Source organism: Ursus arctos, unplaced genomic scaffold (assembly GCF_023065955.2).
Source record: "Ursus arctos isolate Adak ecotype North America unplaced genomic scaffold, UrsArc2.0 scaffold_33, whole genome shotgun sequence".
NCBI lineage: Eukaryota > Metazoa > Chordata > Mammalia > Carnivora > Ursidae > Ursus > Ursus arctos.
This window is the reverse complement of record NW_026623019.1, coordinates 3,624,559-3,651,593: the sequence shown is the minus strand read 5'-3', so window position 1 is coordinate 3,651,593 and position 27,035 is coordinate 3,624,559. Positions and strand designations below refer to the sequence as shown.

The window sequence follows — 27,035 nt, the reverse complement described above, 5'->3', positions numbered from 1 at the left end:
GGCAGCTGTTGTGGAACGTCACTTGCAGTCAGAATAATTACTGACGGTGCGTGAGGCCCCGTGGAAAGCCAGACCACGCCGTTCTGAGCGCAGGCTCCAGACAGTCCCGAGTGGGCGTGTGTCCGTGCTCATCCACGTGCCGCTGTGGTCCCCCCGGGGGCGTGCCTGTGGTGCCGCGTGAGAACTCGGGGTGGTTCTCTGCTTGGAACGTCGTCCACGGTGTCTTGACTCCAGCCCGCGTCCTTCTATGCGCCCATCCAGCGTGCATGGATTTGTTTTCGGCTGTGGTTAAAAACAACAACAACATGTAACGTTTAGCATCTTAACCATCTCTGAACACACAGTTCAATAGTGTTAAGTACGGTCGCCATATCGTGCGATCGCCAGAACGTTTTCATTTTGCACAACTGAAGCTGTACCTCTTAAACAACTACTCCCCATCTCCCCCGCCCTGGCCTCTGGCAACTACCGTTCTTCCTTCTGTTTCCGTGGAGTTGACTACTCGAGATACTCCAGACGAATCGTAGAATATTTGTCTTTTTGTGACCGGCTTATTTCACTTGGCGTAATGTCCTCAGGTGCATTTATGTTGTGGCACGTGTTGAAATTACCTTTTTTTTTTTTTTTTAAGATTTATTTATTTGAGAGAGAGAGAGAGGAAGAGAGCGCTCACAGTGCGGAAGGGGCAGAGGGAGAGGGAGAGGGAGAACCCCAAGCAGACTCCCTGCTGAGCGCCAAGCTGATCACAGGGCTCGATCCCAAGAGCCTGAGACCATGACCAGAGCCAAAATCAAGAGTCAGACGCCCAACCGACTGAGCCACCCAGGCTCCCTCGAATTTCCTTTTTAAGACTGAATCGTAGTCCCTCGTGTGTATACACCACACTTCGCTTATCCACTCGTCCGTCGATGGGTTGCTTCCATGTTTCAGCTGCCGTGAGCATGAGTGTGCAGATAGCTCTTCAAACCCTGCTTTCAGTTCCCCTGGGTGTATACTTGGAAGTGGAATTGCTGGGTCCTGTGGTAATCATATTCTCGGTTTTGGGGGGAACTGCCATACTGCTTCCCAGCAGCTGCACCATTTTACCGACCACCAGCGGCACACGAGGGCTCCAGTCTCGCCACATCCTCTCCAATACTTGCTCTTTTCTGTGAATGGACGTGAAGTCATATCTCATTTGTTCTGCAAATGATTGGTGATGTTTTCGTGAGCTCTCTAACGACCAGTGATCTTTCCACGTGCTTGCGGGACATTTGTGTATCCTCTTTGGAGAAATGTCTGTTTTGGTCCTTTGCCCATTTTCTGGTCAGTCCCCTCAGTGCTTCACAAGGCAGCACCTCCGTGTGGCCCTCCGATGCCCTGCACTTTCTCCCTGGAGTGATGGTGTGGTGGTTCCTTCGCCTCCCCAGTGGTTGGGAAACCAGGAAAATCTCACATTCTTTCTTCCTCGGCTCTCCTGGCACACATGCCTGCTTAAGCTGGATTCGGTGCATTTCCCATGGGCAAAAGGGGAGGTGTTCTGGAGCTCTTTAATGGGTGTTCTACGAGCCTCCCCTCCCCGCTATCCTGGTTCCTTCTCTTCTGTCTTTGCTGAGCCCTGTAGATGAACTTGCAGCTGTTTAAGTGGCCTTCGAGAACAGTGCACTGTGCAGAGAAAGTGCTGCCCTTGCATCCTGGGTCTATAAACAGCAGCGCTCTGGGTATAGTTTCCTCTGCTCACAGATGAGACTCAGCAGGGTCTCAGACCCAAATGCCTGCAGGGCTCCAGTTGGTAATACAAATGCCAAGTGCACCCTTCACCCGAAACCTTCCAAATTAAGAAAAGCTCTATTCTTGGCCAATCAAAGGACCTGGTGATGACTGCCAGTCTTAACCCCACTCACGCATGCACTAGAGCATGGCCTGTCTGCCTGGCAGCCAAGACCTTCCCATTCACAGTGGTCCACACACCGGCAGCATGGCATTGCTTGGGAGCTGTTAGGAATGCAGAATCCCAGGCCCCACCCCACAGAGTCAGAATCTGTACATAACAAGCTCTTTGGATGGCTTGGGTGCTTGTTAAAGTGTAAGAGATCTCGTCCAAAGGGATCACCTCAGAGTAGATACTCCCCATTCTTGGGCCATCCACACCATGGAATACTGTTTTGCAAAAAAGAGGAATGAATTATTTCTACAGACGCCAAGTTAGATGACCCCTCAAAGGCATTATGCCGAGTGAAAGGAGACGGTTTCAAAAGTTTATGTAGGGGAGGAAAAGAACTTCCTCTACTCTCTTAGGTTCTGAGACTGAGGCTTGGGAATTAAACTGACAAGGATAGCTTCGCAGCAGGAAAGGCACACAGATTTTATTGATGTTAATATTTTTATGTGCATGAAGGCTTCACAAAAAATTGTTAAACCCAAGAACTGGTTATCTTTAGATGCTTAAGTCTATATAAAGAAAGGGGAATAAATTGTGGAAATGAGATTAAGCAGAGGGAAAGAGTGTGTGTTTCCAGGGTGGCAGATTATGAGAGTGACTAAGAAGCATGTGTGAGAGACGAATGGCAGGCAAGGATTATTTAGTGGGATTCACTTAGGCAGACGCATCTTGGTGCCGCCTCCCCACTGCAGGAATAGGGTTGTTCCCCCTTGTGGTACAAAAGAGGGGGACACCTTCACAAAGGGAGATTTATGTCCTGCTTTCAGACAGACGGCGAGGGCACATCGCTCCTCCTGTCTCTGCTATTTCTCAGTTGTCTTCAGCTCAAAATAATCCTCGTGCCAAAGTGGCCTATTTTGGGGTGGCCTGATCTGATCCCCATCAGTTGTATCCTGTGTGATTCCATTTTTCTCAAAAAAGTCGAAACTGTAGTGATGGAGAAAAAGTGTGTACATGTGTGTACGTGTGGTGTGTGTGTATGAAGGGAAAGTATGGGAAGGAAGAGCTTTTGGGGTGATTAGACTGTTCTCTGTATTGGCTGTGGTGATGGTGATGTGAATTTATTCCTGTGTTAAAATTCATAAGTCTGTAACTGGAAGACAAAATAAAAGGCAATGAAAATGCAAACAAAACCAAAAACGCAGTGGTTCAGTGATTAAGTGCGTGCACATATCATTTCACACGTGTGTGAGTTCATTTTGCACGATACGTTTCTTGGAGGTGGAGCAGTTGGGTGGCAGGTGTGTGCCTGTGGATGCAGGTGGCTGTCCCGCGTGGATTTTGCCTCACTTACACACCATTGCTGTGTCTGCACCCCCCTCAGCCTGGCCTGGAATCTTTGCCAGCTGATGTGGGGGAAACCATCACAGTTTTGGAATGTCGGGTGAATTTGGTCCGTGGCAGCTCACAGGCCAGTCACGTAAGGGGCCCCTCCCGCATGGAATGGTTTTCCACGGCACAGATTCACCTGCTTCCCCTTGTTAAACTGAAAGAGTGAACTCCTTTTGGCAGCCTGCTAAGGGTGGTTTTGTTCCGTATGTGTGCTTGTCATTCAGGACTTGGTGACGGAGCAGCCACAAGGCCTTTTCTTTGGGCCGGGGCACAGCGTACCTGTCGACAGGTAAGGTGGCTTCAATCTACCTGTCGACAGGTGAGATGGCCTTAGAGATGTTGGACAGATTGCGGCAGCCCTCGAGTCCTAGTTCATTTTAGAGCCCACTTACCACACATGGCTGCTGCCTTGGGCCCTCAGGGACCGTCACTGCTGACAGGCTGCACAGGTGTGGGTCTCTTTGCCCCTGCGGAGTGGACGCTGCCTCTTCTCTCCACGCTGGGCAGCAGCGTGGCAGGCTCAGGACACCCACTTCTGTTCCCCCACGGAGAATTTACCCACTGCAGGTGCCCCCTTGGCATTTTTCCCTCTTGAACACTGCCATTGAGACATCCTTGGGGTCTTCCCTTCTTACTCTCTGCTTTTAGCACAAGGCCTGGGTAGTCAGGCCAAACGAAGCCTGGAAGAGAATTACCGCGCCCTGCACTCTGCCCTGCGAATCCTACGTCTCGGCCAGTTCTTGTGTACAAAGGATGGCTTAGCCTCCTGTTATGGGCGCATTGGCGTCCCTGCTGTAAAGTGTTCGCACAAAGAAAATGGTGGGAAGGAAAACCAGGTGGTGTGGGGGTACACTCCCGCTGCTGGAGTGCCTTGGTCTGACATCCCCGTTTATGCAAAGCTTTACCCTCCAGGGTGGAGGTTTTCCAGGCCTTCCATCCCCTCGACTTTTATGTGGTGTGAGACTTGGCATCTGCTTTTGTAAATATTTTAAGCAGGGCTGTGGCCCACTGTGAGCTCCTTGCTGTCTGTGAACTAGCACACATGGAAAATGGCTTGTTTGCATAAATAACGGGTCTCTTTGGAAACATGGCCGTGAACTTTACTGTGGCATAGTAACTAAACGCGGAAGCAAGTGGGAAAGGGTGTGCGGGTCTGGAGTGGTGTGTCTGCACGGCCTTGTGGGCTCTGGAAGCCCCAGCCCCTGACCCCTTTCCCCGTCTCCTTCCCGAGCCAGCCCGTCGTGCTGCCTTCCTTCCCTTTCTTGAGATGGGACAAGCCAACGAGAGCACGTGTCCTCTCCGCCCTTGTTTAGGGCATGTGTGGCCTCAAATGGTTCAGCCATCTGGGCGACCCGAGTCTGTCCTCGGCCAGTGACAGTGGCACAAGCTCCTCTGTAGCCCCAGTTGGATGCTGACCCGCGGGCACCTCGCCACACTCCCAGGATGTCTGCAGTGACACCACCTTCGGAGAAGCCGGGGCATCTCAGAAACACACGCAGACGTGGCTGGGGTCGCCGTGGAGGAGAGCAAGGGCCCAAGCTTGGTGTCCCACATCTCAGCTGCAGCCGCTGTCCCATGCCGGCGTCCCGGCCAGGAGGGCGGTCACCGCAGCCCATGGCCTCGCTGGCAACTCGGGTCGAAGGGGAGGAACCCATAGAGAAAGGGGGACAGATGGAGAAAAAGAAGAAGCATTTATCGGCTTCCCTGGAAAGACTGTAATGCACACCCCATGAAGTTTTGTGTGACTCTCACTGACTCCGTTGGCGGCCCTGGGAGTAAGCCCCCTCGCTCCCATTTTGCATGTAAGGAGTCTGAGAGGCCGAGAAGGCACTTCTCTTGCTCCTCGTTCAGAGCTAGTAAGAGGCAGAGGCAGGGTTTCTGTGGCGTCTCTCTGACTGTATGTAAATGTTGGGCTCTTCCAACTTTCCAGAACCTTCTGGGGCTCAGTTTGTATATGAAATTGGAGAAGGTTGAGCCGGGAGCCCTGATGACTGGATGAGATTGTATCTAAGTTTTATTCTAACTCTCAGGCTTGCTGACTCTAAACCAAGACCATGAAGGAAAACAGGATAGAATAGAGTGGAGCAGAGTTTCTCAACCTCAGATTGTTGACATTTGGGGCTCAATAATTCCACATGGTGGGGACTTTCCTGCATATTGAATGTGTGTGAGGGCATCCCTGGCCTCACCCCACCAGGTGCCATGGGGGCCCCCACCCTGGTCTATCACCAATGTCTCCAGGCATTGCTGGATGTCAGAGTCGGGTGCAGAATCTCCCCTGCCCAATGAGACGGGGGGCAAAGGAAGGGTACCCCCTGGGAGGCTGAAAGGGGAATTGGACCAGGAGACAGAGACAGGGTCCCATGTGTCCAGGGATGCCAACTGCCCCCATGTGTCCAGGGATGTCAGCACCCCCATGTGTCTAGGGATGCCAGCCCTTCTTGTTCTTCTCATCGGGTTACATTTTCTCTCAAAGCTGACTGCTTACGATTGCTGAAAGCCTCAAGGCCTGAGGATGTAGCTGCAGGGACCCGCTGAGTCCCCGGCGCGCACGTGTGTGCGTGTTTGCTGGGTGCCCCGCATCAAACACTCACTCGTATTTTTGTGGTAATGACAGAGAGAGGTTCCCGGGTGCGTGTGGTTGTTAAAGCAAAAGTGCTTTCAAATACCAAGAGGAGAGCACACCTGCAGCCTGGAGAGACAGAACAGGCGAGTCAACCCCGCGGTAATTACCCATGACATTACTCCATGATTGATTAGTTTAGGGCTCCTGGCTGTGAAAATAAAAAAGCCTCAAAGAAAACCTTGAAACAACCATGATTTATGAGTTTAAGAGTCTCACTTAGGTAAAAACAATGTACTGAGAAATGTCCTTTTTTACTGGAGCGTGGGGAAATCGGCAGTGTCTGCTGGTAGGATTACCAGCTTAATTCTTTCAATAAATTATTTAAAAGGAGAAGCTCAGAAAAGGCAAAGACATTAATTATAGGAAAAAATGATAATTGGCATTTACATGCATTTTTATGGATAAGCAACAGTACTGGTTTATATTTTGCTTTAATATAGTCAACGTTGATGGTCCAAAGTTGTAGCTACAATGTTTGCATTGCTGTTGCAAATCCTTGCTCTTTGTATTGAACGAATCAGATACTCTCCAGCGGTACTCACGGTGTAAGGATGGTGGATGAAATATATTCTGCAAATAGAATGTAGAGACTCTTTTCAGGTTGTTTAAAATGCAGGGAGCAGAGCATGCAGGGAAATCTAAATGCAGCTACATCTCTCTGTGCAGTAGGTATTTTAAGTTACGTAGTTTCATTAAATTGTTAATATTCTTTTTTTTTTAAGATTTTATTTGTTTATTTGACACAGAGAGAGAGAGCGCGCGTGAGAGCGCACAAGCAGGGGGAGGGGCAGCGGGAGAAACAGACTCCCCCCTGAGCAGGGAGCCCAACTCAGGACTGATCGGATCTGAAGACCCTGGGATCATGACCTAAGCCAAAGGCAGACACTTAACCAACTGAGACACCCAGGCGCCCCAAACTGTTAACATTCCTAAAAAACTAGAGACTCTCATTAATTATAGAATTTCCAAGGTGAATTATTTTGTTCTACTTAAAAAAGTTTACCTAGTTTTTTTTTTTTTTAATTGAAAAGGACTTGTCTGAATTTGCTAAAACGATTCAGACATGGCTCACCCTGTGTCCTCCGTAAGTCTGCACATGGATGTGTCTCCTGCCTCGCTTCCACGGCTCTAGGTCGCCCCACCTCTGTGTGCCCGGGAGTGGCCTGGGAGGGTACAGGGTACAGTTGGCTCCCACCTTGCTTTGCTCACTCCGGGGTCTGTCCTTGCAGCCTCCTGCATCTCGTGCACACATTTACTTCGTGCTGCAAGCCCCGTGAAGTGTATTGGTCTCAGGGTAATACTGGCCTCATACACTGTGTTGGAAAGTATCCTCTCTTTTATTTATATATTTTTTGAAGTGTCTGTGAAGTTATTGGTGTTAACTCTTGTCTAAACATTTGGTAGAATTCACCAGAGAGGCCGTCTGGTCCTGGGCTTTTCTTTCTGGGAAGTTTTCTGGTTGCTAATTCAATGTCTTCACTTGTCGTAGACCCGTTCAGACTTTCTGTTTCTTCTGAAGTCAGTCTCGGTAGCTGTGTTTCTGTAGAACCCTGTCCATTTCACCTAAGTTACTAGCTTGTTGGCACACGATTATTCATAGTATTAGAGTCCTTTTTATTTCTTTTAATTCAATAGTAATGCCCCCTCTTTGATTTCTGACTTTAGTAATTTGAGTCTCCTCTCTTGTCTTGGTCACGTTAGCTAAAGCTTTCTCAATTGGATGGGTCTTTTCAAAGAACCAGCTTTTGGTATCATTGATTTTCTCTGTCATTTCTCCGTTTTCTTTTCTTTTTCTCTGCCCTATCTTTATTCTTCCCTTTCTTCTGCTAGCTTTGGTTTAAGTTTGCTCTTCTTTTTGTAAGTCCTTCAGGTGTAAAGTTAGGTATAGATTTGAGATTTTTTAAAAAAAAGATTTTATTTATTCATTTGAGAGAGAGAAGGGGAGGACACAAGCAGTGGGTGCTGGGGGGAGAGGGAGAAGCAGACTCTCACTGAGCAGGAAGCCTGATACAGGGCTTGATCCCAGGACCCTGGGATCATGACCTGAGCCGAAGGCAGACGCTTAACTGACTGAGCCACCCAGGCACGCGAGATCTTTTTTAACACAGACACAATGCTATAACTTTCCCTCTAAGTAGTGCTTTAGTTGCACTACTTAAGTTTTGTTATGTTGTGTATCACTTTCATTCCTGTCAAAGTATTTTATAATCTCCCTGTGATATTTTTTGTGACTCATTGGTTCTTTAGAAATGTTCTGTTTAATTTCCACATATGTGTGAATTTCTTAAATTTCCTTCTGTTACTGATTTCATTCTGTTGTTAGAGAACATAGTTTGCATGGCTTGATTCCTTTTACATTTATTAAATCTTATTTTATTACCTAGAATATGGTCCTGGAATACATTCTGTGTAAGCTTGAGAAGAAGGTATATCTTGCTCTCAGGGTGGAACCTTCTATAGTGTTAGGTGTGGTTAGTTTAGAGTGCTGTTTAAGTTTTCTGTTCCCCTGCTGACCCGCCCAGTTCTTATATCCATTATTGAAAGTGGTATTGAAATCTCCAGTTACTATTGTTGACTTAGCTATTTTTTTTTTTTAATTTCTGTAAGTTTTTGCTTTGTGGTTTTGGGGCATTTGTTGTTAGGTGCATATACATTTAAAATAGATTGGGTCGACCTTCTTATCATTATAAGATGTCCTTTTATAATGACAAACCTTCTTGTTATTATAAAATGGCCTTTGTTTCTGGTAGTGATTTACGTCTTGTAGTTTATTTTGTTTGAGACTTATATGAGCCTTTGCAGCTCTCTTATGATTGCTGTGTGTGTGATATATCTTTTCAGCCATTTGTGTTCTTGAATACCAAGTGTCTTTTATAGACAACATAAAGTTAGATAACTTTTTAATCCTTTTTGCCGGTCTCTGTTGTTTTTGATTTGTCCTTTTAACTGCCTTTAATTAATTAATGATAAGATAGGTTTTACTTCTGTAATTTTGCTACCTGTTTTCTGTGTCACTTCTTTTTTGTTCCTCTGTTCCTTGATTACTGCCTTTTTCGTGTTAAATAGATAGTTCCTAGTGTGATTTAAAAATTTATTTTGGGGGCGCCTGGGTGGCACAGCGGTTAAGCGTCTGCCTTCGGCTCAGGGCGTGATCCCGGCGTTCTGGGATCGAGCCCCACATCAGGCTCCTCCGCTATGAGCCTGCTTCTTCCTCTCCCACTCCCCCTGCTTGTGTTCCCTCTCTCGCTGGCTGTCTCTATCTCTGTCGAATAAATAAATAAAATCTTAAAAAAAAATTAAAAATTTATTTTGTTTCTCATATATGTAATTAAAAATTTTTTTTTCTTGGTGGTTGTATGAAGATTACTATTATCATCTTATTTTTAAAAAATCTAATTTGGATTAGTGCTAACTTAATATTAATAGTAAATACTTTGCTCCAATATGTTGCTATTCCTTCTTCTCTCTTAACTGTTAGTGCCATACAAATTATATCTTCATGTATTTTAATTCCATTGACACAATTTGATAATTACAGTTTTATGCAGTAGTTTTATAAAACAGCAGAAAAAAAGAGTTACTGAAAAAATACATTTATATTATTTCATAGTAGCTGCGTAGGCACCTCACTGGTACTATTTTATTTCTTCGTGTGAATTAGGATTCCTTCCAATGTCCTTTCATTTCATCTCAAATAACTCCCTTTACTCTTTCTTATAGAGCAGTCTGCTAATGACAAATTTCCCTCATTTTTTTGGTTTATCCGGAAGTGACCTAACGTACTCATTTTTGAAAAAGGGCTTAGCTGGATATAGAATTCTTGGTTGACAGTCTTTTTCTTCCCCCAACAGTTTTAATATGTCCTCTCACATGTTATACATGGTGAGTCACTTCTCTTGCTGCTTTTAAGATTCTGCTTTTGCTTTTCAAGTTTGTCTATGGTATGTCTAGTTGTAGATATCTTAGAGGTTGTCCTACTTAGAGTTTCTTGATTTTCTTAAGTGTGTAAGTTAATACTTTTCATCAAGTTTGGTAAGTTTTTGGTCATCATTTCTTTAAATATTTTTTTCTGCCCTTTTCCTTCTCTTTCTGGACTCATTTGTGTTCGTGCTCTTGATGGCATCCCACGGGTCTCTTTGATTCTGGTATTTTTCTTTATTCTTTTTATTTTGTTCTCTTCGGAGTAGATAGTCTCTCTTCCAGTAAAGATATTCAACTGTCTTCCAGTTCACTGATTCTTTGCTCTGCCAGCTGAAATCTGCTATTGAGCCCACCTGTTGAATTTCAGTCATTGTTCTCTCAACTGTTGAATTTCTATAGGAGTCTTTTAATTTCTATCATTTAGTTGATATTCCCTATTTGGTGAGAAAAATTTGTTATTCTTTTATTCTTTAGATGTAATTTTCTTTATTTTTTTTTTAACGTATTTATAATAGTTTTGGTCTCCTCAGGGACGTTTTCTGCTGGGTGTTTCTTCCTGTGCACGTGGCATACTTTCTGATTTTATTTGTTGCATGTCTTTGTGATTCTTTGTTGAAAACTGGACATTTTAGATAATATTTTAGCAACTCTAGTAGCAAACCTCTCTACTCATCAAAGTTTGTTTTTGCTGCTGTGGTTTTATTTTTGTTTTCCATTTTGATTTTTGGTGGTGTTTTTCATGTTACTGTTTGTTTAGTGGCTTTGCTTTACTAATTCTTCAGGTTCTCTGTTTCCTGTGATGTGTGACTGTGGAGTTGTCCGCTGTTCTTTTTAAGTTCTTTTTCTTTTCTTTTTAAACTACTTTGTTGAGGTATGATTGCCATTTGGAAAGCTTTGCAGATTTAATGTACACAAGTTGGTAAGTTTGGAGGTAAGTATATGCTCATGAAACCATCACTGCCGTCTGTGCTATAAACATACGCATCGCCTCCAAAAGTTTCCTCCCCCCCTTTATTTTTTACTGTTGTTATTATTTTGTTGGTGTGATAAGAACACTTACGGTAAGGTCCTTTGCGTTTTCAAGCTTGGATTCCTAACGGTCGCATCTCGGTCAGTCCTATCGTGTGGTTAGCCAGTCACTGGGCAGGAGATTTTCTCATGTACTTTGCTGTGTGTCTCAAGCCTCTTGCCAAGAGGGTCTTGTGAGCGGATATCGGTCAAACTTCAGCCTTCGCTGCCTGTTCCTGATGGCACTGCGGCGAGGGGTTGGTCTTCTCCTTCCAGGTCTTCCTGGGGCATGCGCGTGGCCTTGCATGTGTGCACAGCATTGTTGATTCTAGAAATATGTCAGACCTTTTCAAGTTCCCTGTGGTCCTCTGGTTCTGGATTTCCTTTTAAATTCTGGGCGGCGCTCATGTTTACTGCTATTGTAGTCAGCAGGAGGCAGTTTGCTGTCATGCCCCAGGGGTGGCACACCCCCCCCCCCCCCCCGCCTCCCCACGACCCCGCCCCAGCCCAGCTGAGTCAGACACGAGCCTCCCCCAGATGCTGCAAGTCCAGACAGCGTGGTCGCAGTGCGATGGCGCTCTCCACGGTGCCTCAGAGCATCCGCTCTCCCAACTGTCCCATGACAGGCATACCCACCATCTCTCCAAGGTTCAGTCCTTTCTCTTGGACAGACGAACTTTTTCAGTTGGTTCTCTGGCTTTGGTGAACATTCTGAGTTCTGAGATGCTCGGGTTTGGTTGTGTTGGAGGCAGAGTGAGTTCCTCTAGATCCTCGACCACTGATCTGGAAGCCGGGTCTCCGGCGTGTTGCCGGGGTCCTGGGGTCTCTCACTTAGCAGAATGCACCTCGGGGGCCCTTGCTGAGGGGGGTGGTGTCCGCAGCTGGCTCTGTGTGTGGTGGAGCGGCACATGGTACAGCTTTAACCCGTGACCCTTTCTTCTTCGGTTAGAGTCGTGAAGATGTACTTCTGTGTTTAGGAAGGCGTATTGTGGAAGAGTGGATCGTGGAGCCTAGCGGAGCTCCCTGGGGCGCGTGGAGGACTGCCAGGTCTGAGGACAGTTGAGCAGGGAAGTGCTCACTCGCGGTTTGGAGGAGCAGGGCCCGGGCCTGACCCATGACGCCATTATCTGCCCCTGAGAAGAGGAGATGCGGCAAAGAGGCGCTGGTGTACGGCCCCTGAGCACACCTGGAGCAGGTGTGCGCCCCACCTTCAAACTGGGAGCTGAACCTCAGGGACGCTAAAACACCAGCACGATGGGCCCACGACACTGCCAGCGTTCGGTTTCTCCTCTCAAGGGTGTGGAGTGCTTCCTGCATGCCTGGGTTCGAGGTCCAGCATGCGACCGTCACCCAGAGCCTGCCGTCATGGTCCACCCTCTGCTGACGTGGGACGCACACGTTGCTCTGGAGAGAAATGCAGCAAGGGCGGGGCAGGTGGCGTGTGGGCCGAGACATCTTCAGTGAGGGTGTCCAGGGAGTTAACACTGGAGCAGAGGAAGTGAGCAGTGAGTGACAGGGTGGTCTGGGGGGCAGTTCTCCAGGCAGGGGGCAGAAGAGATGCAAACCCCAGAGGGAGAAGGGCTGGACTTGGGCCGCGAAAGGTAGAGGAGCCGAGGCGAGTTCAGGAGGGTGCGGGTAGGTGTGTGTGTGTGTGGAGGGGCCGGGCACAGGGAGCGGGCTGCTCTTCTGAGGAGGTGGAAGGTGCTGGAAGGTGTTGAGCACAGGAGCGCTCATTCATTCACCAGATGGACAGCTCCTGCTCCTGCCCAGCTGCTGGGATAGAGCAGGGACCAGACGGAGGACGAGAGACAAGGAATCAGTGAACATGCGGTTTCCTGGAAGTGTTAAGGGGAAAGGAAGACGGGAAGCAGGCTGGGCGGCAGGGCTGTGTGTGTTATGTGCGGGGACGTGTTCGTGGAGTGAGGTCAGCGTGGGCCTTGCTCCAGGTGGTAGCGTTACAGGAGAGATTCTGCTAGAAGAACCGTGCTAAGCTCTGTAGGTGTGATACACGTCGATGGGGGAGTGAGACGTTGTTTGGACGGAGCGTCTTTACAGAAGTAATTAAGTGTAGACCAGGTCCTTATGGTGGACCTGATCAATGTGACTGGCGTCACTATAGGAAGAGATCAGGACACACATGTGCACAGGGAGGGACGACCACGGAGGGCCCAGGAGGAGGACGGCGGTCTGCACGCCAGGGAGAAAGCCCGCGGGAGAAACCAGCCCTTCTCACACCTGTACCTCCAAATTCCGGGCCCCAGAATTAAGCCACCCAGGCTGTGGCACGTCGTCACTAGCAAACTCATACAGGAGCTACTTTTAAAAAAAGATAATTGTTGCCACCTTGATTATAGCAAACATTCATCCCCGTTTGCTGTTTGTTTCCATGAACTTGAGACCCTCACTGTTGATGAATGTCCTGCTTGCAAAAGGCAACAGGATGACACCTCGGGGACATGGAGGCCCTGACGGAGCCCGCTGCAGACCCTCCGCACCTTTTGTCCCTGGGTGCGTTCCCGCCAGCCTGGGGGTCTTACAGCCGCATGTCCCAGCTGCAGCGTATGGCGCCCGGGCCTCTAAACCCCTCCCTTAGGCACCTAGAAGGTAACTTCCCTTGTTGCCATGGGGTTGTACCCAACTCAGTTCTTTTCCCAATAAGGGTCATCCTTTAAAAAAAAAAGATATACATCTTTTCTTCCTTTACGTTTAATTAAATCTAGGGATTTGAGGCAAAAACCTGTGTGCAGGGGAAAACCAGGATTCAAGGGTCTCCCACGAAACCAAATGGAGACAGAGAATCCACGCGGAGTGCATACCCGACATTCCTGTTTGCTCTTTTTCTGCCGCGTATGCCAAGGTGATGAGTGGGCCCAGCGGGGAAACAGGGCCGGGGCTGGCCTCACAGCAGAGGGGTGCCGGGTCTCACCTTCCCCACTGCATCTGCGGGTGGGGGCCCCGCGGCTGTGGCTGGGGGCTCTAGGTGTCGGGGAAGAGAAGGTCGATGAAAGACCCCAATTCAGCCTCCTGGGCAGCCTCTCCTCCCCCTCGGCCACATGCTCACTGGGCCTGATAGTGGGGCCTTTGTTGGGGGCCCTGGGGGCTGTCAGGGACCCTGAGTGGGGAAAGCTCTCACTTCAGGCGTTGCTGGGGGAGGCGGAGGGGGGAGCCGCGTCTACACTTGGACTCATTTGGGGCTTTGATGTGTTTACCGTCGAAGTGGAATCAAAGCAGAGTTTAAATTGGTGAGGGAACCTGGTGACTCATGTCAGGTGGTTGGGGTCGACTTGTGTTCCCAAAGCAGTTAGGCCAGCCCTTGAAGGACGCACAGCTCCAGCATTCGCTCCACCCAGAGTCAGCACGAGTGAAAATACAAAACTACAGACTGTGAAGACTACCAGTGCCGAGGCACCATAGCTCACCTGAGTGCTGGGTGGTTTTCTAGCTAAGTTAAGACACACGGTGCTACGTTTAAACCCGGGTGCTCCCCGAGACTAACGTTATGGGGTTTCTTTCTGTTGACATACCTTGTCTGGCCTAGCGCCCAGACTAACGCACACATCTTTCGGGGCTTGATAAGCCGTGCTCCTTCCCAGTAATTAGTTTCTTTTCTTCAATCCTTGCATTTCCAGCGTCACGAGTGTTTCTCGTTGCACGTGTTGGCTGAGCGGAGGGATTGCTCTGGAACGCACGGCCAACATTTCCCACTGAGAGTGGATGGACTGTCTGAGTTTTCACTGTGAAATCTGGGCCTGCCCTTCTAGGACCTCCTGGCCTGCTCCACAATCCCCCTCCAGGCTGGGGGCTTTTTCTGGGCCCTGACTGGTGTTCCTTCTCAGATCCTGGAAATTATACCTTTTCACGGGGATGACCAAATCCAAGAATGCCAAGCTCTGGTGAATAAAGTACCCTCGCTAATTAAATAGGAGCCTGCTTTGAAGTTGTCCAGATATGCCAGAGACGACATCTAATTAAATCACAACAAGTGTACTGATTCAGATCAACAGGTAGAGATTAATGGATGAAAAGTATGAATAACAAAACATTTTAAGAGACACAAATCAAAACAAGAAAGGCAGCATGGACTTAAATCCAGGAGCGTGGGTTGAACTTCATTAGTAAATTCTTGCCTAATAGTGTCTCTGCCGCTAATGAGAAAGCTAATATTTTAATAATACAGAAAGAGCCTGCAAACCAGAACAGACCCATTTGCCCCTCTGCAGAGAGAAATTTCTCTTCCTGACACCACGAATCAAGATGTCCCATTAGGAGCCCATGTTGAGAGCAGGTCCAGAGATTTTGTGTGACCGGTGCACGGTTTGTAATTCCCACGCGTTTCCCCACATTGGGGCCAGGGTGTGCACCTCCAGCAGCCCCCCGTGAAACTCTGACCCCTCACCAAGCATCACCAGACATCAGGGTGAATCCTTGCGTTGGGTCACCCTGCAGACGCCGGCCGATTCAACCCTGCCAAGGGTACGCCCTGAGTTCTTGGTTCAGAGCTGTTATCAACGTGCCTGAGAATTAAGGCAGGATTCCGCTCAAAACCCAACATTTTCCGAAGTGACTTCGTGTCTGAGTATTCACTGGCCTGCTGTTGAGTCTTTGCACAACTTCGGTCAGATCCAGTGAGTCTGTGGTATTGCGCGCGTGTGGTTAGCGTTCCTGCCTGGCTTGGGGGCTGGACCCAGTGATCAGGAACGTAGGGTGTTTGGAGATAGGATCTCTCCTTCAGCCCTTCTCTGCCTGTGAGCCTTGGTTATGGGCTGGAACCGTGTGATAGGATGTGGAATTGTTTTCCAGTAAGCTTTTCACATGGGATAGTTTGAGATTTGTACAGAGTTGTGAAGGTGGTAACGAGGTCCCGTGTACTGCACGCCCGTTTCCCCGCGTGTTAAACCTGACATTATTAATGCGTGTATTAGTCACAGCAGATGTGCCTCGACTGACTCATTATTTGCAACCCAAATCCATACTGTTCCTATTTCCTTAGACTTTACCTAATGTATTTTTTCTGTTCCAGAATCCCATGTGGGTTACCACAGTGTATTCGATCTTTGCTTCCAGGCATTAAAGTGTAATTTTGACTTGGACCAAGCTTTTCATGTAATGTATCATTGTATTAAACCAACCACATTTAAATTTGGTTCATATTAAATGTTCTCCTTTCTTTAAACATCAAAAAAAAAACAAAAAAACGAATCAGGAGCTAATAAATCACGCCTGCTTGATTGATGCCAGCGATGGTTTCAGTTTTCCAGTGGCTTTGCGTTGTCTCCCCGCGTGGGTCTTTAGGGTGAAAATCACCCACCTCCACTGCGTTGTAAATGGACACGTGGCCTTCATAGCACACCTTGTAGTATTTGCCGAAGTAAAGGACGTGTCATTTGCTCCGAGGAGTCCCCCCATTTCAGAAGAAGATCATTGAGATGCAAGGCATTAGGGCAGATGGGGCTCCTCCCTGACGCTGTTCTCCGTTCAGGTCCCCCGGTCTGTCGGTGGGCCAGTGGGGGTGAGGGCAGCAGCACCAGGTAACCCAACCGGGCTTTTGTGTGAGGAGGCGCTGGGCAGAGGCCATCTGGGGGGTGTCACGGGGCTCACCCACCTGGGACCGTCACCAGCCAGCCGGGCAGTGCATGGGATTAGGAAGGTGGAGAGAGATCGTTCTGCCAGCACCACGGACCTGCAGGAGAGCCCACTAGTCGGGGAGCAAGCAGGTGACATCAACGCTGGTTGTGCTGAACTGCCACATAGTCCCTGTGTCCAGAGCCCGAGAGCCCCGCCTTTCCCGCGGTGTCATGCGCACATGCGCTGGTCTCCCGGCAGGTGCATCTCAGGCCCGAAGCATCCTGTCTGCGTGACTCTAGCCTTCCCCGCAGCTCCTGCCACCTTGCATCACCTCCGATCTCGAGGGGACCTCCACATCCTGTTCCGCTCGGGGAGCCAGACCTCCCCCAGCCTTTGGGTGCTCTGACGTGTGGAGGGGGCAGGGAATGGGCTCCTCGGCTGATCACCTGCTCCAACTTCATCAGCCTCTTCCTTCTCTTCCTTTTCTCTTGGCTACGACCGGGCGTAACATTTAAAACATTGAATCATAAAATTGGTCTTTGTTCAAAAGGCCACAGAGTGTATGACTTCACTGATGTAAAATGTCCAAACCAGATAAATCCCTGGAGAGAGAGCGAGAGCAGACGAGCGGTTACAGGGTCTGGGAGAGGTGAGAGTGGGGAGGACTGCTGATGGGAGCAAGGTTTCTTTTGGGAGTGATGAAATATTCTGGAATTACATCGTGGAGACGGTTGCACAACCTCGTGGCCCCGGACACACTGCGCTGTAGGCTTGCACATGGCGAGTTTTATGGTATGTGAATTATCTCAATTTAAAATGTGATGCTTTTTCATCACAGGGGTGTTTAAAAATAAAATAAAAGGAGACATTTAAAATTACCTTTATAATGCCAGGTACGCAGCAGTGACGTCTTGATGTGTGCGGGGGGGATGGGTAGTTTTTGTAGTTGTCTCGTTGGTTTGGGCTTGTGTTTGTTTTCTCCTTTAGGGTGTTTTTAACCTTTTTGGGGGGGCAGGAGAGGCCCTGTTGGAATCTGTGGAAATGCTGACCTATGTTGTCACCTGTCCCCAAGACCATATTGCCCCAGTTACCTTTGGCTTATACATTCTAGAAGGTATGGCGTCTGGAGAGCCGTTCCGTGTCTGACTTACTGCTCTGCAGGAGAACAACGATTTCTAATACCAGACCATGAATGGGGTCCTTATTTCTCAGTCAGGAAGCAACAACAGGGCCTAGTTGTGTTGAAACTTAAGGCGTCAGCGTGAGGGACCGCGGCAGTTGGCCATTCTGCGTTTATTCACATATGCGACTTGTCTCGGCGGGCCTCTGGGGTCAGCGTCTTGGGTACTGGAAACTTCACCCGTGTTTCCAAACACGTAGATGACACCCTTTCGCTCAGGTATCCCATCTAAATTTTACTAAATCTTACTAAATTTTTTTAGGGCAAAGTGGGGGGTTGAAAGAAATGAAAAGTCCAGTCCCGGCCTCTGGGCTGACCAGCACAACCTTTCCAGACAGAATCTTAGCGTTTCTCAGGTCAGCAGCGACGCTGCGGGTCTGGCTGGGGGTGACGTCTGCTCAGGAGTTAGCAGAAGCGTTGGGATCACCCCCGGCTCCTTCCCACGGGGAGCGTGCCCGTCTACGCGGCGCCTTGGATGCGCGGGGAATACACGTGCTTCGGAACTGAAAGTGGCCTTGGAAGAGCTGGGAATCTCTTCCACAGTGGAATTGGGCTAATGGTGCTTATTTTTCTTCGGGGTGTATATTTATTTGACTGTTTCACACCACTTGTCAATTTCTAAGCAGTTAATAATTTTTATGCCTCTTTCAGATGTGTGTATATAGTACAAGTGTGTTTGATTTCCTGCGGTCTCTCTGCATTTACACGGTGCTGAATGATGGTATGTGTAACATGCCAATTTACCATTTCAGACCCAACTGAAGTTTAATTCTTGAGCACAAACGCGTCGGCCACCTGGCATAGTTCCTGCCCGTCTCTGTGTGCAGCAGCCCCGGATTCTGTCTAGGTTTTAATGCTGGGACCATCAGCCGTCACCGGGACGCCACCCCCGGTGTCCTACAGCTGTTCATGGTCCCCTGGGCCCAGTTATGATTCCTGAGGGGAGAACGCTAGGATTGCTCTGGGAGAGACGTACCATGTGGGGGGTCGCCTTAGAGAATCAGGGTGGTCCTTCCGAGGGGATGATTGGGGACGTTTTACGAAAGCTGGTGTGGAGCCGGCTTCTGACGGCTGCCCGAGTTTGGACTGGAAGTGACACAAAGAGGGAACGTTCCTTAACTGGGTGCGAGAAGCCCGGGCTGGTGCAGCCTCTCACGGGCTGCCTGGGAGCCGGGTTGGACTCCCTAGGGTGCAGGCTCATGCGTCAGCTGTGGGTGACGTCCCGTGCTTTAGGAGCTGGAGGGATGGACAGGATCCGCCCGGAGACGCCGGTGCCCTCACGTACCCGCTGGCCAGTGTTTTCTCAGCTGAACAGTTTGAGGACTCTTGTGGGCCTGGTTCTGCCTGCGACCCCTTGAACCCCACTTTCAGATCTCAGCTGCCTGGAGCGAAGCTTCATCCTGAGAGCGGCCTGACGTGTCTGGTGCTTTGTTCGCTCTTGTTTCTCATTTAAGAGAGACAAGTGGGGCGGCCCTGCCTGTACTTGAATTATAAACTGTCTTCCATAGACTTTCTAAAAACTGATGGTGAGTGCGCATGACCTGAGGGTTGGCATCTCAACCACTCCTGCTAGCGTCAGCGCCCGTCTCCAGAACTCTTTCCTCTGTCTCCCCCGTATGAGGCCGTCCCCCGTATGAGACCGTCCCCCATATGAGACCATCCCCGTTAAACACTAATTCCTGGGTCCCCCAGCCCTGGTGCCCGCCATCTGCTTTCTGCCTATGAACTTGACGGCTCCAGGGACCTCGGCGGCCACGCATTTGTCTTTCTGTGTCTGGCCGTTTCCGTCAGGTGCGGATTTCCTGGTGTCTAAGCCTTGTGATGTTCCGCGTGTGTGACCCAGTCTTTGGTCGGCTTTGATGCCACAAACCCAGATTCCAACCAGATGTGTTGGCAGAGCCACCCCGGACGTCACCACCTCTCCCCCACCCTCCCCTGCCCCCGACTGGTGGGACCGGGTCGGGGCCAGGCTACCAGGTGACAGTCTGAAAGTGAAGGGGACGGGGCTACACTGGGATAGGGAGCGGGGGCGTCCGCTGGACCCGCCCTTCCTTCCCCCAGGATCCGGGGACAGTTGCCCACGTCCTTGGGTGGTGTTCCCCGGTTGAGCAGAGCAGATCTGCTCTTGTGCTGGGTGAGGGTGAGTTTGGGGGTGGCTGCGCCTGCTGACACCGTCTCGAAGGAGTGGGTTGCTAGTGCAGTAGGATGAGACCCTTCTGTCCTCGCAGCCGTGGGTTGATCTGTCCTTGGCTGCTGGCTGCCCGCGGAGCCAGGAGCCGGGAGGGGAACAGGCTGCCTGTGACCCTCTCCAGTTCTGAGTGGGTGCAGAACTAGCAGGGGCCACTGTCTGGAGAGCAGCCTGCAGACTGTGGCTACAGCGGTGTTTTGTTTTTCCAGCCAGTGTTTAAGTCTCTCTCCCGCCCTGAGTGGCACTCAGGGCTTCAGTCACACGCGGGCTTCTACATTTGCCGCACTTGGGATAAGCGTTAACAATCACTGTTGCTATTACCCCAGATCTGTTGCTACAAGAGCCCCCTGGAACTTCCCGTAATGCCTCACCCCTCCAGCTGTTCTACAAACGGCAGGTGGTTGTGCTGGAACACTATTGTCTTTGCACGAGAAGTAAAGTCAAGGCCTTGCAGTGACTCTCATTAATGGACGTGCTGTGCTCTCTTGCCCAGGGGAAGTGGAGGCTCGTGACCCGAACGACCCTTTGGGACAACTGGATGGACAGGATGGCCCTCTTCCAACTCTGAAAGGTAAAGTACGAGGGCCCTGGGGAGCAGGTGTTTGAACGTGTTCTTGCAGTCCGAGGTAGGGAGGCACCCAGTCAGCTTGCCGTCTGCTCCAGGCGTGGCTGCTGGAACGGGGAGCGGGGTGCCTGTGGCCCAGCGCTGCCCTGTTGGTGGGCGTGGTGGCGTGCCTGCCGCTGCACCTGTGGTTAGAGCCAGTTGGAAGGTGATGGGTGGCAGGGGACAGGGCACGGGTGGGCAGATGGCCACTGGAGGGAGGCGGGGGCCTCGTGGGGAGCTCCGTGGACCCGAGCAGAGCCTGAGGAGCTGGACTCCTGGCTTGGCCACTGTCACCTGCTAACAGGTGGTGGTCTTCTGGGGTCGTTCTGTCCATGTCGCCATCCGGAGTGGGTGGGCGTCAGGTGGGCGTCAGGTGGGCGTCACGTGGGCAGGAGGTTCACCGAGGGGCAGGTTCTCTGTCTTGTGCTTCGGCCTTTCCCGCAGGTCACTGTCTGGGTCACCCCGCAGATGGCACACTTTGTAGGCATCTCAGGTTGGCAGAGTCGATAGGACACATTTCTGCAGATACGGCCCGGGTCCTTGAGGAGTTGGCCCCCTTCCTGCTCCACCCTTTGTCACCGTGTCATCTTAGGTCCCGTCTCAGCCCAGACGCGGCCCGTGGGTGGTCTCCTCAACGGGAATGGATTCCCCAGAGCCCGGCGGCTGGGAGTCTCGGGTGAGAGCCCAGCAGGGTCACTTGCGGTGAGGTCTCTCGGCCCGACTTGCGACGGCGCTGTCCCCCGTCCTCACGTGGCAGCTCCTCCTATTAGGGTGCTGATCCCCCTGTGGGGGCCCCTTGTGACCTCAGCTAATCTACTGCCCACCAAAGGCCCACCTTCAAAGACCATCCCCTGGGGGCTAAGCCTTCAAATGTGCGTTTTGGCGAGACTCCATTCAATGCCTAACAATTATCTGTTAAAACATTCACTTTATTTCTGCTTAACTTCTTTCTAATTATTCAAAGGCCATAAAGCCGTAATAATTTCTTAGCCCCCTGCTCGTTGAGGGTCCCATGACCCTTCAGGAAGGAGTTTTCCTCCACGTGTCCATGGCTGCGCCTTCTGGGCATTGAGCAGCTAGCACTCAAGTCTGCCGGCCTCAGTCTAGGGGCTGGTGTGTCCCCGCAGGTCCTGAGAGGCTTCCTGGGGTCACATGGGCGCTCAGCTCCCCGCTGGTTCCGGAACGCTCACCAGCGCATGCTGAGAGGTCAGGCGTGTCAGTCAAGGGCACGGGCAGCTCTGGCTGCTCAGTTGGTGGTGACGAGGCCTGTCGGAGACCCAGGGTTCTTGCAGAGGGCAGGCCTCTATCAGGACAGGTGTGTGTGCCCAGGGGGGACAAGGCCTGTGCTCTGGATGCTGGGCTTCTGGAAACACCTCTTCAGAAAGAAGATGGTTTCTGATGGTTAGATTCTGGCATTATTTCTCAAAAGGCTGACAGCCCACAGTCCAGATGGCCCACACATAGCCCTCGATGGGCCCTTTGTACCAGCTGCTGTGTGAGGCCCAGGCACATGCTGGTGACCCGAACGACACAGCACCATTGTGTGTGGTCTCTGTCTCATGATGTTTCCCATACCGGGGAGTCGAGTCAGCATCCTGAATCCTTGACAGAGTAGCTGGGAGGAAGAGACGGGGATGCGGTGAGCTGGAAGGAAGGGAAGGGTGTCTTGGCAAAGGACAAGATGTTACTCTGAGAGCTGAAAAGCTGACAGTCAAGGAGAGGGGTGCCCTGGGCCATGGCAGTGCCTGTGCAAAGGCCCTGAGGTCAGGACAACCCCATGCCTTGGGGCAGCTGAGAGAAAGGGCTGGGGTAACTGAGGTCAGAAGGATCAGCAGGGGGGCGCCTGGGTGGCACAGCGGTTAAGCGTCTGCCTTCGGCTCAGGGCGTGATCCCGGCGTTGTGGGATCGAGCCCCACATCAGGCTCTTCCGCCATGAGCCTGCTTCTTCCTCTCCCACTCCCCCTGCTTGTGTTCCCTCTCTCGCTGGCTGTCTCTATCTCTGTCGAATAAATAAATAAAAATCTTTAAAAAAAAAAAAAAAAAGAAGGATCAGCAGGGGCTAAACCAACATGGCTCAATACCAAGGCCATCAGCCATGTGTGGGTCTTTAAATTTAAATCAATTAAAATGAAATAAAATTTAAGATTCTAGTTCCTCAGTCCTCTGAGCTACATTTCAAGTGCTCGATGGCCACATGTGGCTAAAGCCACCACAGCACAGATCTAGAACATTCCGTCACCACAGAGAGTTGTGTTGGGCAGCCCTAGGTGGGACATACACGGCTCTTTAGGTGGCAGGAGAATGTTCTATTTTATTCTGCGGAGTGCTGTCCTCCACTGTGCAAGGTTCTGGCCTGGGACACAGTGTAGCCTGACCACTCTCTGAGGCGATCCAGGTGGTCTGGAGGGTGATGGAAGGGGAGTGGAAAGGGCAGTAGGAGGGAGGCGAGGGGGGCAGTAGGAGGGAGGCGAGGGACAATAGGAGGGAGGCGAGGGGCAGTAGGAGGGAGGCGAGGGGGCAGATAGGAGGGAGGCGAGGGGCAGTAGGAGGGAGGTGAGGGGCAGTAGGAGGGAGGTGAGGGGCTGAAAGGGGGAGGTGAGGGGCAGTAGGAGGGAGGTGAGGGGCAGTAGGAGGGAGGTGAGGGGCTGAAAGGGGGAGGTGAGGGGCAGTAGGAGGGAGGTGAGGGGCAGATAGGAGGGAGGTGAGGGGCAGTAGGAGGGAGGTGAGGGGCTGAAAGGGGGAGGTGAGGGGCAGTAGGAGGGAGGTGAGGGCCAGATAGGAGGGAGGTGAGGGGCAGTAGGAGGGAGGTGAGGGGCAGGTGGGAGGGAGGTGAGGGGCAGTAGGAGGGAGGTGAGGGGCAGTAGGAGGGAGGTGAGGGGCAGTAGGAGGGAGGTGAGGGGCAGGTGGGAGGGAGGTGAGGGGCACTGGAGGGAGGTGAGGGGCACTGGAGGGAGGTGAGGGGCAGGTGGGAGGGAGGTGAGGGGCACTGGAGGGAGGTGAGGGGCACTGGAGGGAGGTGAGGGGTAGTAGGAGGGAGGTGAGGGGCAGATAGGAGGGAGGTGAGGGGCAGTAGGAGGGAGGTGAGGGGGCAGTAGGAGGGAGGTGAGGGGCAGTAGGAGGGAGGTGAGGGGGCAGTAGAAGGGAGGCGAGGGGCGGTAGGAGGGAGGTGAGGGGGCAGATAGGAGGGAGGCGAGGGGCAGTAGGAGAGAGGCGAGGGGCAGATAGGAGGGAGGTGAGGGGCAGTAGGAGGGAGGTGAGGGGGCAGATAGGAGGGAGGTGAGGGGCAGTAGGAGGGAGGTGAGGGGGCAGTAGGAGGGAGGTGAGGGGGCAGTAGGAGGGAGGTGAGGGGCAGATAGGAGGGAGGTGAGGGGCAGATAGGAGGGAGGTGAGGGGCAGTAGGAGGGAGGTGAGGGGGCAGTAGGAGGGAGGTGAGGGGGGAGTAGGAGGGAGGTGAGGGGCTGAAAGGGGGAGGTGAGGGGCAGATAGGAGGGAGGTGAGGGGCAGTAGGAGGGAGGTGAGGGGCAGTAGGAGGGAGGTGAGGGGCACTGGAGGGAGGTGAGGGGCTGTAGGAGGGAGGTGAGGGGCAGTAGGAGGGAGGTGAGGGGCACTGGAGGGAGATGAGGGGCACTGGAGGGAGGTGAGGGGCAGTAGGAGGGAGGTGGGGCTGGCCGAGGAGAGGCGGACAAAGCAGGGTAGGAGTCTTCATCTAACCTGCACTCACCTGGTCTACTCCAGTATCCTCAGGGAACCGTGTTTACAGCAGACCTGCCCTCCCCACCCCCCGCAGGTGCAGGGTGCAGGGCCTCCAGGGGTCCTGGGCTGTGTCTGCAGGGGCCAGAGGGGCTGGGGGGTGGGAGCTCCCCCGGGCACAGGTGCGCTGCCAGCAGTTTGGGGCGCAGAGGGGGCTGCAGGGGGAAGGCCCGCAGGTCCACTTGAGGGAAGACGCACTCGCTGACCTGGGCGCGGAAATGCCTGCGGGCTGAGCGTTCACGGGAATTCTTACCCCACCAGCCACAAGCTCCAAACATGGAGAAGTCAGATTTGGGGCCTTGTGTGGTGTTCTTGGTCCTCCTTTTTGGTATTCGAGCAATTTCTCAAGCCCACAAGGGCATGCTTTATAATGCCCTCTGCTTGGTTGGGATTTGATTGCCTCCGGTCTGTTTTTATTAACCCACATGTGATTGTGTGAAAACCGTGGGTGCTTCCGTGTCTGCAATGCTGAGACATTTGGAAGCTTGCCTTCCCTTCTCCAGGGCACAGAAACACCATCTGCAGGAGTTCCCTGGTGAAGCAGGAGCGTGTGTGTGCATGCGTGTGTGCAAGTACATGTGGGTGTGTCTGTGTGCATGCATGCGTGTGTGCGTGCATGCCAGTGTCCTGTGTGTTTGTGTGAGCCTGTGGGTGCGTGTGCACGTGTGTCTCTGTGTGTGCATGCATGTGTGCATGCATGTGTCCGTGTGTCTGTGTGCGTGTGTGCGTGTGTGCGCGCGTGCGTGCGCGCTGTGAAAGGACAGTGCAAGAGGAAGTGGAGGGCCACAGCACGGTGGTGCGGCTTGCTGGGTGCAGCCGTCTGAGCTTGGCTCAGCCAGAGCTCACACCTGGATGGGAGGTGGCTCCAGCATCCGCCGCGGCCCAAGCGCCCCCAGCCGTCGGGGGGATAGGAGTGTGCAGCGCTCACCCAGGAAGCAGTGGCAGGAGGCATGTACTGTGTGACAAGTGTGACCGTCAGCATGTGCCTCCGTTCCAGGCATCTGGAACTCAGCAGCCCCTTTGGGGACAGGCTTCTAGTGAATGGCCCCACGGAGTCTCAAGGACATCTGGGGTCCCAGCCATTCCCTTGCAGGCCTGTTCTCTGGTTCTATACTGCGATGTTATTCTTTTTGGATTATGGCTTTTGCACAAAAGGAGACTCACTCTGCCCTTCCTTTCTGCTCCCCCGGCCTCCTCCTCATATGCTCAGTGACAGAAGGAATCCGCCTGGCCTCGACATTAGTCCACGTGCTTTTTTGTGCAACTTCGGGGAGTGTCACTGCTTGGCCCCATTTGGCTTAAATCTTACAAAAAAGTAACAATAGCCGGATGGACTGTAGGAGCTCCTTCTTCAATCCAGTTAGCATTTATGCACCCCTGCCTCTGTAAAACCACATGCAGGTGAAAATGGCCAGTAGGCCAGCCCCTCTGTGAGAGAACAGCTTTACGTCTTCTGAGCAGACTCGGATCCGGGAATTGGGTGCAAGGCTAGACGGCATTTGTGTTCGGATACACCGTGCCAGCAGTGAGCACTGGACATATATAGGGCTGGTGGCTGGTCCTGAGAGGAAAGGATCCCCGAGCAAAAAGCCTACGTAGAAGAGAAAATAAACACAACAGACATTGTGATTCATGGCTGAAGAGTTTGCCTGAAATTTCTGTATGCCCGAGGACCGTCACCGTAGGACTGCGGCCGGTCCAAGGACTCCAGTTAAAGGGCTGTGTTGACGCAGGAGTGGGTGTTTGCCAGGAGCCTGTATTCCTTTACGTTAGACACACTGCTTACGACTAGTAAGATGATTATTGGTATTTTTGTCACTGTCGCTGTTACTGGCATGACACTTAACAAAAGCATACATTTGGCCTAGAAGCCATTTGCTCTTGTGCTCCAAGGCTGTATTTCAAGTGCATCTGTAACATGTCTCGGGTTTGTAAAATCAGTACTTTGGAATGTTTGTGGGAAGTGGATGACTTCTGAGAGCCCGAGGGTGGTGCTGGGCTGGCGTGGCCTGCGGCCTCCCCAGACAGACCCGGTGCGCTCCTGTCTCCTGTCTGGGCAGAAGGGCTGCTCATCGGCCGGGCGAAACCAGGGGGGGATTGCGAACTCTACCCACTTGAGGATACGTCGCAATTATAGGTGTTCTCAAGGCATTCTAAATCACAGGGCAGACGTCCCTGCCGTTCTCACCAGGCCGCCCCTGCTATTTGCAACGCGGGCGCTGCGGTGCTGACCTCAGGTCTCCTTGGGGCGAGGGAACAGAAGAATCAGCAGAAGATCACTGCGTTGGCATGGCGATGAGGCCTGCTGTTGTCTCCTGAGCCTGGGGTCCCCCACTCATGTAGGACACGTGGATTGATTAGTGTATGTGTTGGGTGCGTTTCTGGAACTTTTGGGGGGTGTGTGTGTGTGTGTGTGTGATGGTTTCCTGGAGTTTGCTGCAGGTGTGAGGGCTCCAAGGCTGACGGTAAAGTTGAAAACCTCACACACCGTCCCCCCCCCGCCGCCGTTGCAGACACGGGGTGAAGGGCTCTGAGTCTGGGCCGCTCCCCGGGGAAGGCCATTTATGGAACACCCTTGCTCCTTCCCGCCGCCGCGAGTTTGCAGCACCCGTTGGACTGTCCAGGATGTGGCCAGACTGGGAGGAAACGGTCACCCGCGGAGAAGAGGTTTCAGAGCCCGCACAGCCGTGTTGTCTGGGCTGAGAGTGGGGGAGAGGCATCGTGCACGCACACGGGAACCCTCCCTGGGGAGGACGAGGATGCACCCCAGCTCCCGGAGCAGCGAGGCTGGTTTCTGCCCCCACACCTCCCTCTTCATCTCCCCTTCTTCCCAGAGGCCCCCCCACCCCGGCCCCCTGTGTTCGCAGGGGTCACCTCTGGCCGCCTGCCCTTCGGCGGGGAAGGAGCCCCTGCAGCCGGCGGCCACTGTTCCCGCTGAAG

The 27,035-nt window shown here is 51.9% G+C and overlaps 1 protein-coding gene across 3 annotated transcripts in view; it reads left to right on the top strand.

Moving 5' to 3' along the window:
- The window catches only part of ROR2 (receptor tyrosine kinase like orphan receptor 2), a 190,345-nt gene that overhangs the window by 123,978 nt on the left and 39,332 nt on the right, over positions 1-27,035 (top strand). For 2 of the 3 annotated variants that reach the window (XR_007189877.2, XM_026519214.4), the window contains exon 2: positions 20,235-20,312. Coding sequence is in view for 2 of the 3 variants with exons in the window: in XM_026519214.4 (XP_026374999.1) it covers positions 20,235-20,312 (78 nt within the window). In the remaining variant the exon portion in view is untranslated. Of the gene's footprint in view, positions 1-20,234; positions 20,313-20,937; positions 21,022-27,035 lie in introns of all 3 variants that reach the window. The other variant, XM_044391253.3, reaches the window with a different exon arrangement.